Here is a 12,836-nt window from a genome sequence, read left to right on the forward strand (position 1 = left end):
CGACCGACGAGGGTGGGGCTGACCAGAAGGAGGGTGGGGCTGACCAGAAGGAAGGCGTGGTTGACCATGAGGTGGGTGCTGCTGAGGATGATGAAGGTGGAGCTGAGGCAGGGGCTAATTTGAATACTGATGAGGAGGGAGCTGCTGATTTAGCCACTGGGAATGAGGAAGGTGGGGCTAAGTGTGATGTGGGTGGGACTGAGGTAGAGAAAGAAGGAATGGACCGGGAGAAGGGTGGGGCCAATGACAAGCTGGGTGTGGCTGATGAGATGGGCGGTGCAGAGGAGCAAGGGGAGGAGCTTGAGTTCACACTAAAGATGTCCATCGTGTTGGAGTGAGAGGAAAAGGATAGCGTCAACGGAAACGTTGACTTGCCGTTCTCGCGTTAGATGGAACAAGAAGCAGAAGAAATAACCACAAGGAAACACTATTGACTTTCCTAAATTCCTTCCTATACTTGGGAGAGAGGAGTGCGCCCTACAAACTTTAGTCTGACTACGTCTGTCTAGAAACATTTATTCCTAGCCTCTGAAGGCTTCAATACTGGATGGGCCCTAGCATGAAGGCTGGCAGTTATCCAGTCTGTAACAGAGTAGAGGAGCAAAAAGCTCCACCCGAGAAAGATGGTATCCCTTCTTCTCTTGCTAAGTGACAGTCTGAAGCAGAAGTCATACCCACAGTATTGTACCAGTGCCTGGTTAAGGAGTCCACCATCGCATAATACCTTTGACACAATGTGCTTACAGTAAACTGACTGATTGGAATTGCATTGTGCTCCTACTGTCACAGTCGTGAATCACATCTGGACTTGAGGATGCTTTTTGTCCTTAAGTGCAATAAACTGTCATTAGAATCAACGTGAAAATTATCTAGAACTTTGAGACCTTGGCTCAATCTGACATTTTTGTCAAAAATGAGTTTGTCACATATAATTGATCTTTAGATGGTTCTACATGTCTGTAAAGTTATTTTTTTGACATTTTTAAGTGAAGAAAATGAAAAACTAGAAAGTTCTACCTGTATAAACCCATTTGGACTTGGTGCTAGAAGGTTCTTTCAGCAATCCAATCACAAGCCTGAACAAAGAGACAGACCAATCAGGACATGTCTTTGCCATCTCTATGTATGGTCTAGGCTAGTCTAGCCAGCAGTAATGGCACGCAAGTAAAAAAACAACACTGTCAGAAATCTTAAAGTAAATTATGTTGTCACATCGTTGTTCAGTGATGACAGAAATTTGTCTGATCATGGGTTCTCACTATCTTGGTAAAAGTGTTATTCTATCATTTATGTATTCAAATAGCTACAGTTGTCTTAAGACTGAACATGTCTAATTCAGAAGTGTCAGAACCTAGCTACAATGGCACCCCTCAATTTTTTTTAAAACAAATGTCTCAGGATTTTGATGCTCTGCACTCGTTACCTTTTAAGGTGAGGACTATAATGCGTAATGAAAGAAGGATTTACTACAAAACAGTTCTGAGATCTGGGATGTGAAAACTTTGATCAGTATCTCAGAACTATGCTTTGCGCAGATAGAACCTTATAGTCCCAAGGTCACGACCTTGTCAACAGCATGTTGCCACGTCATTTCTACTAAGATTTCTTTCCTGCTTACTTCATGTCTATAATGCAACACTAGACCACTAGTTATGGTGAAGGAAAAAAACTCACTTTTATACACTATTGATGAACCTGTATGCCAATGTTTAAAAAAGTAGTCACTGCTGTGGAATATCTCACTGAAATAAAATTATGGTTTGACAACAACCTTGTCTCAAGTATGTGTCAAACAAAAAACACATTGCCACCAAATGAGAAACAAGGTTTTATTACTTATAGAATTGAACATTCTACCAATAGAAAAGCAACATCCAATGTTATTAGCAGAAAGCATACAATTCACTTGTTTTCAATGAGTGGCATATTGTCACAGTACAGAATTGCCCAATTGTAGTTCAGTGAGAGCGGTGCTGTGTTGGATTTGGTTTCTGGCAACTGCAGTGTGACAAGTGTGTAATCATTCTGCGTCCTCCAAGTCTCAGATATCCATTGGCTCATCAGGTTTGTCTGCTGCAGGCTCATCTGCAGCCTGGACAACCTGAAGGACAGACAGAAGGACAGGTTAGCAGTGGCCCACATCACACAATCTTGATTGGCTACCGTTCAATGATAATGTGCAATTCCAACGTTGATGTGTTCAACAGCCAATTTTGTGATCTGAAATTTGTGATGTCATGTTTGTTAACCATTCTCTAATATTATATTTACATATACAAATATATTTGAGGGTGCATTATACTACCCTGGATTCCAAACGAATTGTTCTGTTTCAGTGTGGATCCAGGCTAGCATTAATCCAACCACTTTCCTTAATGACATCCATTGTTAACTCCAAGCCGACTCCTACCTTTCTCTGTGGCCTCTCCTCTAGACCCACGAGGAAAGGAGCCACGTCATCATCGTCGTAGATGGTGAACTCCATGTCTTTCCCCACAATGCCGATGGAGACATTCTGAAAGGCAGGGAGCGCTACTCAGTAAAGGCCTGGGTCGTGTTCATTAGGCACCAAACAGAAGAAAACAGACTAAAACAGGGAAGGACTAACTGGACTAAGAAATGCTCATTTTAATGTTGCAAAACATGTTCTGTTGCGTGACCTAATGAACACAGCCCTGTACAGTTGGGAAAAAGGGCAATGACAAGTTGGTTGAGCCATAGCAGCTTACCTTAGTCGTGAGGTCCTGTTCAGCAGGGAGTGTTTCTCTGAGCCCAAGCAGACCATGCCTGACCAGCTCATTCAGATTACCTGAGTATAGACAATGCAATGGACAAAGGGATAAATGCAAAGAGCATGTGCTGAAATGTGTGTGTGAGAGATGTGCTACAGTGAACAAGCCTCAAACGGTATCTACTTTATAGTAAGTGTCTGAGTAGACATGTATGTTCCCTCAGGTATGTATTTGTAGATAGTACTTGTTAGAACTACAAATACAGTGGGTGTGTGTGGGTGGGTGCATGCTCTCACAGTCCAGGAAGGTGTTCATGTGTCTCTCTAGGTACGTGCGGGCAGACTGGGAGCGGGCGCCGATGGACATGGCTTTACAGTCGAAGTAGTTTGCAGAGGGGCAGGTCTGGAAGATATGAGGCCCCATGTCCTACAAGAAGAGATCAAATGGAGAAAATAACAGATGCTCCACATCACTAATTATTATTGCTTTAAGAATCACACTACTTATACAGTGTTACACCCCCTTGATCAGCATAACTAGTTTCTATCTACAGATGACAAAGAGAACTTACGTCGTAGCCAGCGATAAGCAGTCCCACACCATAGGGTCTTCTTCCATACCTCTGTGTGGGGATTTGGGTTTCTGAGGGACTGGTCAAGGGTTACATTGTTAACAGTCTAAAGCACACCACGCCAATTCCCAAACCTGACCTCACCGCTTAACTCATGAAAGCCCAAAGTGTACATTTTGACATTGAAACATTGATTGGAATATCAACCCCCCCCTCCCCCCCGTGGTGCAGGCTTCTAGAGGTAAAAATGTGAAAACATGACTGAAAGGATACTACTTCCAATGAGAGTGACGAGGCGCGACACTGGGAGAGGCCTGTCAAACACGAACCTGGAGTCCAGGCATTCCTGCCTCATGAAGTTACTGTTGAGGAAGATAGAAGGGGAAATCTTGACACAGATTACAGTGGATACACTTTGCATACAAAGTCATGGTTTCTCCTAAATTGTATTTCTACAACTAGACACAAGATGTGTGTGTGTCGTACCAGAGGAGCCTGGCATCTGCAGTCAGCCCGGCAATAGAGATGCCAACGTGCTCATCAACATGGAGGATCTTCTTCTGGTGAGCAGCCAGCTCAGACTGGGCTCTCTGTGGAGAAACACATACACCAGTGTCAGAGCATATGAGCGGAGTGGAGCGGTGAGAATCTCAGCTCCTCGCTCACGGAGTTGTTCACCCCTCCGCTCCCCCCGCTCAAAGCCACATCAGGCCAGTCCGCTCATTATCGCTCAGCGCTCAACGCAGTTTGCATCGCGCTCCACTCAAATCGCCCCCGCTCACTCCAAAAAAGGAACGAAATCTGCATGTATTTCACTTTTAGCTTAAACCACAGCCTTACTTTATCTCCCCGAATTTGTTGCATACAGACTAATCTCGGATTATCCATTCTGTCTTGAAACGGAGATCTAACACTGACGCTAAAATGAGATGTTAATCAGTATAGTATATTCCATAGCGAATTGACACGTTGTTTGCCAATGTTTCTGCAAAAGCAGCGATGCCCATTGGAAGTGCAGCGTGAGTGTAATCGGTGAGCAGGGATTTGATTTCTGTGACAGCAGGGAGGATCTTCCCCAGCTCCTTCTGCATTTTTTCTGTGAGGTCTGCTAGTGGTGTCAGCACACGGACAAGGTGCGTCAGCTGCGGTACTTGATTCAGGGTGATGTTAGCAACATTAGACTTGAGTTTGTTTTGCCATAACGGGTCTTTTTGGAACAACCGGATGAACGACTGAATCATCCGCAGCTGGCTGCTCCATCGAATGGCGCAGGCATTTGTGGGGCGGACACCTAATTGGTCGGTTTCCTCTGTGCTCTTGCGTACACTTTTCACCAGGTGCCCGACTTTCACTAACAGCCTATTAATGTTGTCGTGCTCGTTAACGGCGTTTTTGATCGCCAGCTGAAGCATGTGAATGGGGCATCTCAGATGTAAATTTGACAAAGTAAAGTACTGATTTATCATAGTTTCTTGGGGGGGGGGGGTGTAGCCCGGTTGAGCTGCGCTGGCGAAGTGTTGCATCCCTTCGCGTTCTCCTTTACTCAGCGGTTCATAGTCCATGAAAATCATTTTTTAAAATGCTACATCCAGCTCTCTTTTTCTCTCCCTTGTTATGGTTGGGCCTTTGCCTGCAGTGAATAAACTTTTGAATTCCTCAACGCTTTTCTCTTGTTGCTGCTGCTGCTCCTCGCTCTATAAAATAAAAATTATTGGACGACACAAATTAAATTAAACAGATGGATTCTGGGTCAGGCTTGAGCATGCTTCAGACTCTTGGTGTGAGCGAGCGAAATTGGAGCGGGACATAGGGCGACGCTCCGTCCTTTTAAAAATGCCGCTCTGCGCTCTGTTCAAAATCCGTCCGCTCACGCTCCACGCTCGCTCCCGCTCCACTCCACTCATATGCTCTGACCAGTGTCACGCAACAGCCCATTGATAATCACTGCAAGTGTGGAAAGTACCTCAGTCAAAAGTAGGTACTACATGTAGTACAACTGTGGGACAGCCACATTTTTATTTAATCTCAGGGTATCTTAACTGGCCTGGCACACCGGAGGATGTAACTTTTGCTGAGGGTGAAACGGTCCTATTAATTTAAATTAAACATGGGCGTAAGAGCTCCGGCTCTGTGCTACTCAGCATAAAATCGCCCTCTGGTTCTATTTTCAAGATTGCGACGTGTGGCTCATGTCCACATCCAGTGTAGCAGGTTAAAAAAAAAAACTACTTTTTTCCTGACGTCTCAGTGTAGCTCCTTTGTAACTCTTGACAAAATAAAGCTGTCACAGTGTAGAATAAAACTGGGATGTTACTGGGAAATACCTTGAGAGCAACCAGGACTGCATGGGTTCTGGACTTGAGCCCCACTGTAGCCGAACCTTGTTTCACCGCCTCCATGGCGTATTCGATCTGGTGAATGCGCCCCTGAAACAAGTGCATTGATAATGTTACCTTATTTGGGAGACACTGCAGGGAACCTCATTACCCAAACATTTAGAATAATTTGAATGTCCGTTGAGTTATGTTTATGCAATAGTGAGTACCTGAGGAGGTTGAGTTATGTTAATTGTATAGTGAGTACCTTATAAGGTCGCTTTCTCGTAAGGCAACATGGCCCTTACCTGAGGACTCCATACTGTGACATCGTTGTCGTACTGGTTACGGAACTACAGAGAAGTAGAAAAAAATGCAGTAGTGTCAATGTTTTCACGGTATATTTGTCAGGAAATACACATTACATGTTTTACTTACGTAGTTATCTTGCATTGCGATGAGTTATCTACCAAAAAAAACACCACGACACAGAATGTGTTTGTCACCCTAGAGTATTCTAGACTAAGGTATTGCATTGCTATAAATAAATTATAGCACCAACTAGGAAGCAACCTTGTGGCTTTGTTTACAGTCACCTGGCATGGGAGTGCACCCACAGAATTAGTAATTAGAATAGGATCTCTATGTGTGCACCTCTCATGACGTCAAACACGTTTGAACGTTTCAGAGGTAGGTATAACAACTAGCTACATTTGTTCAAGCAGCAAGCATTTGGAAGACAGCACCTAGAACAGCCATGCAATTTAAATCTGCCTTTGACTGCAAAGAACAATCGCATTCGTTAAAGTTGGGTAATTTTTTTGCCAGTCAAAAAACGAAAGTGAAACAATCAACATTACGCTGGCTAACGTTAGCTAGCTAACACAGCTAGGTAGCTAACTAGCCATCTAAAGTTAGCTAACTAGTTAGTTATGTTACTAGTTTTGTTACTGTAGCTAGCTAGCTATGCTGGAACGTTTGTATTTAATCTTATTGATATAGTTAGCCATTAAGACAGTAGGTAACTATCTAGCTCGTGCATAATCATAAACTTCCAGATTCCATGCTATATTTTATGCTTACTCACAGTGCACTCGTTTCCTCTGTTGTGCTCATAGACTTGTGCTAAGCTAGGCTAGCTAGTTTACTATCCTTTCAACGAGTGATAGCTAGCTATATGCTCTAGCTAGAATCCTTAATTTTACATTTTACATTAATTATCAAACACCTTTGCCATGGAATGAATTGTATTACTTAAGCAACATTCGCGCTTAGAAACATCAAACAAAAGCCATGTTTTATTCATTCTTACCATCTCTGCTGTTGCCTGGTGAACTGTGACTCTGGATTGATTTATTTTCCTAAATCTGTGACGTAAGGCAAAGCAGTAGATCTCAGATGTCCATCCAGTCGATTAAAATTCGAAATATAATCAAAGATTGAAAACGTTAATAGTTTTTAGTTGACCAAAGACTTGCAATTTTACTGTTTAATTCAAATGATTCCTGTCAATTCTGAAAATGAATTTAGATTTTTATTAATGTTAAAAATCCATTCCAGAAAGTTGATTTGAAATGTATGGTCCTCAGAACGTTACAATAACTGGAATAACATACTTGCAGTAATAAAAGCAAACAACGTTTTGTTATAACATTTATTTTTCTGCAATGACAGACATAATTGCAGTGTGCCTCGATGAGCACTGGATGGCAGCAGTAAATTGGAAGTTGACACAGTAAACTGATACTGTGTGTGTGTGTGTGTGTGTGTGTGTGTCCACTTTTTTTTTCTTTGACTGGTTGGCTTTGACAGTTACTTCCTGGTGGAAATCGTCAATAGGATTCATTACGCTATACATTGTCTTTCTTATTTTATGAAGTATACTACAGTCTCTGTATAGGGGACTTTATGGCATAGGTCAGGTAGTCATGTTTTTCCTCTATCTTGCAGACCTGTCCTGACTTGAAATAGCGATATTTCAAGTCAGGACAGGTCTGCAAGAGATGCTTTGTATGAAATACAGTCGTGGTCAAAAGTTTTGAGAATGACACAAATATGAATTATCACAAAGTCTGCTGCCTCAGTTTTTATGATGGCAATTTGCATATACTCCAGAATGTTATGAAGAGTGATCAGATGAATTGCAATTAATTGCAAAGTCCCTCGTTGCCATGAAAATGAACTTAATCCCCAAAAAACATTTCCACTGCATTTCAGCCCTGCCACAAAAGGACCAGCTGACATCATTTCAGTGATTATCTCGTTAACACAGGTGAGAGTGTTGACGAGGACAAGGCTGGAGATCACTCTATCATGCTGATTGTGTTAGAATAACAGACTGGAAGCTTTAAAAGGAGGGTGGTGCTTGAAATCATTGTTCTTCCTCTGTTAACCATGGTTACCTGCAAGGAAACACGTGCAGGCAAGGATATTGCTGCTAGTAAGATTGCACCTAAATCAACCATTTATCGGATCATCAAGAACTTCAAAGAGAGAGGTTCAATTGTGGTGAAGAAGGCTTCAGGGCGCCCAAGAAAATCCAGCAAACGCCAGGACCGTCTCCTAAAGTTGATTCAGCTGCGGGATCAGGGCACCACCAGTGCAGAGCTTGCTCAGGAATGGCAGCAGGCAGGTGTGAGTGCATCTGCACAATATTTTTTTAGGATGGCCTGGTGTCAAGAAGGGCAGCGAGGAAGCCACTTCTCACCAGGAAAAACATCAGGGACAGACTGATATTCTGCAAAAGGTACAGGGATTGGACTGCTGAGGACTGGGGTAAAGTCATTTTCTCTGATGAATCCCCTTTCCGATTGTTTGGGGCATCCGGAAAAAAGCTTGTCCGGAGAAGACAAGGTGAGCGCTACCATTAGTCCTGTGTCATGCCAACAGTAAAGCATCCTGAGACCATTCATGTGTGGGGTTGCTTCTCAGCCAAGGGAGTGGGCTCACTCACAATTTTGCCTAAGAACACAGCCATGAATAAAGAATGGTACCAACACATCCTCCGAGAGCAACTTCTCCGAACCATCCAAGAACAGTTTGGTGACGAACAATGCCTTTTCCAGCATGATGGAGCACCTTGCCAAAAGGCAAAAGTGATAACTAAGTGGCTTGGGGAACAAAACATCGACATTTTGGGACAGCATGCCAGGGCGGATTGCAGAGGTCTTGAAAAAGAAGGGTCAAATATTGACTCTTTGCATAAACTTAATGTAATTGTCAATAAAAGCCTTTGACACTTATGGAATGTTTGTAATTATACTTCAGTATACCATAGTAACATCTGACAAAAATATCTAAAAACGCTGAAGCAGCAAACTTTGTGAAGACCAATACTTGTGTCATTCTCAAAACTTTTGACCACGACTGTACAGAATTCCTTTGAAAGGTGTTTTATCACTAAGGCCTGCTGGGTCAGTCAGAGCTACAAAAAATAGGTATTGTCAATTCAATATTGTTGAGCTGCCATCAAATTAAACCTGGATATTTTGGATTCTGAATAGACAAAATGACTCTTGAAGGAAAACTAACTACACCAAAATGAACTTGCATCACTCCAATCAAAGCAGGGATAGGCCTAACAACAGTATAGGCTACTTTTGAATCACAATGTGCAACATGAACATCATGGTCATGACACGTGCTCTGTAAGCCTATTATAACAGCAGTGAACACAGGTGAGTGTGGTATACAACATGAACAGGCACATGGATGCAGGGTTTATTTGATCACTCTTTGAATCTCTCTCTCTCTCTCTTTCTCTTTCTCTCTCTCTCTGCTCACCCCTGTTTTTTTTTGGTTGAAACGGCTGGACACTGAGAGCCTAGACTCTGTTAATGATATCTGATGTACCCTTGATCTGGGGGAGATTAATTAAAGGAGCTGTGCTGACGAGCCCTCCTCCCCTGCCAAGGCAGATGCAGTGGCGGCCATTACATCAGCGTGCCTCCTTTGTGATTGAGCTTCTAGGAGCTGTGCTGAGCTCAGCATATTTCACCAGGGCTTCATTTAACTCTGCCAAATGGCCCCCTTTTAATTTTTCAAATGGAAGAGTGGCCTGAGTCACTCTGTGACGGGTCCAAGCTACGCTGCCGGTCCTCACAAGCAGGGAAGGAAGAGGAGGAGGGCGGAGGTGTTTAAAGGTGTAGCGTTATGGGAAGACGTAAGCAAGGCTGCTCACCCAGACCAAGTCTCGGAAAATAAATATGTCAGTTCATTGTCAACTGTGCTTAGCTATCTCAGTCAATGGCACAACAGTGTGTGTTACCACAAATCCCTAAAAATTGTCTCAAAAAATTGGTTTGAATATGTTTTTGAAACTTTTGGGGTTCAGGCCCTTTGACCCTCATCACTAAGGTCATTGTCATCACAGACAAAGTCAATCATTTTCATGACTTGGACTTCAGAGGTGCATCTTAGTCCTCCCAGCGACTCACTGGAGTGAGAGATGATGACTTCAGCGTCAATGGTGTACCTGTACGTGCCTCCAGATATGGGATTGCTTGAGTATCTGGAGTGACTAAATGTGTCTAAATATGTCCCCATCTCGCACCACTGTTGCTTAAAATAGGCCAGCGATGTGTTTAGCCTGGGAATCAACTGGACTAATGGGCTGGTCTGCCAAGTGTGCATTAAGCTGGCAGGTACCACGGAGCGGGTCAAGGGTCATCAACAGCACACGGAATGAACGGAAAGCCCCCCTCAATAGGTTTTATGAGTATGTATACATATTCATTGACTTTTACATTTCCCACCAAATGCCAGGACACGCAGCAGCGGGTGTGGGGGGGTGGGGGTTGAGAGTCATGCAGAATCTTGCCATCCGTTTCCTTGCGTTTTCCCAAAGAGCTTACACAGCATTTTGGCGGTAAATGGCTGAAAAGGCTTCTTCTGTCTCAAACCAGGAAGAGCACATTGTGGAGCACTTACTAATATCAGAGCCAGATAGATTGCCTCTTCACTCAGCCTTTGGATCTAACAATAGCTAGCCAATAAGTGGCGAACCTCATATGCTGTGTCACACAATTATACAGCTTGATCCCCTAGACTAGAGAAACGCATGCAGCAATGACGGAAGTTGACTGTTTGAGTGAAGACACCAGGGTTAAAATGTCCAGCCTCCTAGATATATAGTCCCTCTCCTCACACAGCGCTCCTCATTCGTTCTCATGTCTCGTTTTCCATGAGACAAATGCTTCCTCATGAGAAAAAAATGCCTCCTTATCTGATGTTTTCTGGTTTCCCCTAAAACATCACTACTGTAGATCATTTCCAAACATTTTCAATTTCACAATTTTCAAGCCCCATAATACATTTCGAGCTGGGAATCATGTAATCAATAACATTTTACTTTGATGTCTATGCACTATATGGACTTCAGTACAGATTGTCTCAGTACAGATTGTCTTAGTATAGGGGTCTGGAACCTGCAGGTCCAGAGCCACATTGAGGCTCTTTAACTGCCCCTTTGTGGCTCAGTGGTGATCTATAATTAGTAATTTGATCTAATCAATACATTGTACAATGCCTGATTTAGATTCATGTATGTAGATAAACAGCCATGTTGGCTCTCCTCTGAATCATCAGGCCTTTGAGGTTCTGACTGAAAGCTGTGATGGCTCTTCTGTGCGTGATGTGTGGTGTTATGTGGGACACTCGAATGCTGGGACATAATGTGTGTTTTGATGTGCTATCGTTCCATGCTGCTCTGGTTCTGATCTGACAGGTGTGACTGGCAGGCTCTGGCCTCTGGTCCTTCAGTGTCCATCCAGCCTTTAGAGAGAGGAGGAGAGGGTGACCATGGCTGAGGAGAAAGTCCAAGCTATCCCCTTATGGGTAGTCCCCGCCTCCTCCCCCTTTTGCCTGTCAGCCATGTTGTGAGTGTGCGGTCTAATCGGAAATCAACGGGTGGTCTCGGAGGGGTCCATCAAGCAAGATTCCACGGCAGGACTCCGTTACATCAAGGGCAGGATGATCTAGGGAGGTCTTTTGACGTGTCAGAGTGAATTACTCCAAACAAGTGTTTCAAGCCCTCAGGTGCTTTTCATGTGTGACAGCGAGGATGTTTATCACAACTGTAATTTCCTGGAAAGGTTACTCATATCACTGGTGAGAGGGGAAGGTGGAGTGTTATCCTCAGATAAATAGAAGCTTTTCTCATTGAGCCGTCATCATTCTCATATCAAATCATCTTATAGATGTCCCTGCCTAATGTAGCACCTACTTCTTTGTGCTTTCTTCACATAAAGGTTCTTGGCTTTTCGAACAAAATAATCACACAACAAGCACTGACAGACAAAACGCAACTCCCCCAAGTTAATGTAGAAGTCTTGATCATTCTCTCCATACCGTATGACAAAGTTAATTCAAAACGAGGTGAGATCTTGCATGGAGCCCCAGGCCGAGGGAGATTGACAGTTATTTTGTGTTTCTTCCATTTGTGAATAATCGCACCAACTGTTGTCACCTTCTCACCAAGCTGCTTGGTGATGGTCTTGTAGCCCATTCCAGCCTTGTGTAGGTCTACAATCTTGTCCCTGACATCCTTGGAGAGCTCTTTGGTCTTGGCCATGGTGGAGAGTTTGGAATCTGATTGATTGATTGCTTCTGTGGACAGGTGTCTTTTATACAGGTAACAAACTGAGATTAGGAGCACTCCCTTTAAGAGTGTGCTCCTAATCTCAGCTCGTTACCTGTATAAAAGACACCTGGGAGCCAGAAATCTTTCTGATTGAGAGGGGTCAAATACTTATTTCCCTCATTAAAATGCAAATAAATTTCTAACATTTTTTACATGCGTTTTTCTGGATATTGTTGTTGTTAATCTGTCTCTCACTGTTCAAATAAACCTACCATTAAAATGATAGACTGATCATTTCTTTGTCAGTGGGCAAACGTACAAAATCAGCAGGGGATCAAATACTTTTTTCCCTCACTGTATGAACTGGTCTTTCAGCCTTTATGGTTTGGGTATGAAATGAGAATCCTCAGGAATGTGTTCTTAGTCAATTTGCTGTGAAGCACAGTATCTTATATTTTCCTCAGACTCACTATAGTTTAACTCATCAACAATAATACTGTGTTATAAATAGGGTTGCAAATCCCAGTTGGAAAATTATTGGAATCAGCAGGGAATAAGCCGAAAATCCGGAAATCCTCCAACCAGGATTTCTGGAAAAACCTGGGAATTTTGGGAAAGATACCAGAATTTTGCAATCT

The 12,836-nt window shown here is 43.2% G+C and overlaps 1 protein-coding gene across 1 annotated transcript; it reads right to left on the bottom strand.

The window, feature by feature from the left end:
• Window positions 1-1,815: 1,815 nt before the first annotated feature.
• LOC311148460 (proteasome subunit alpha type-1) lies at window positions 1,816-6,986 on the bottom strand. Its single transcript, XM_084185434.1, has 10 exons — window positions 6,931-6,986; window positions 5,927-5,971; window positions 5,628-5,729; window positions 3,790-3,893; window positions 3,577-3,665; window positions 3,304-3,374; window positions 3,029-3,158; window positions 2,730-2,809; window positions 2,411-2,515; window positions 1,816-2,101 (listed from the first exon to the last, which is right to left on the bottom strand). Exons 1-10 carry the CDS (start codon window positions 6,931-6,933, stop codon window positions 2,042-2,044), a joined length of 789 nt encoding a protein of 262 aa, XP_084041560.1. The 5' UTR covers window positions 6,934-6,986; the 3' UTR covers window positions 1,816-2,041.
• Window positions 6,987-12,836: the final 5,850 nt, after the last annotated feature.

This window comes from Coregonus lavaretus, assembly GCF_964263955.1.
Source record: "Coregonus lavaretus genome assembly, chromosome: 21".
Lineage (NCBI taxonomy): Eukaryota > Metazoa > Chordata > Actinopteri > Salmoniformes > Salmonidae > Coregonus > Coregonus lavaretus.

Bases quoted from the DNA above. Each gene is read 5' to 3' on its own strand.
- LOC311148460 (XM_084185434.1), bottom strand. The intron at 3,375-3,576 runs GTATCCTTTCAG...CCAGTCCCTCAG, and splicing joins CGTCACTCTCATTGGAAGTA to AAACCCAAATCCCCACACAG. The intron at 2,810-3,028 runs GTGAGAGCATGC...GTCTATACTCAG, and splicing joins CATGAACACCTTCCTGGACT to GTAATCTGAATGAGCTGGTC.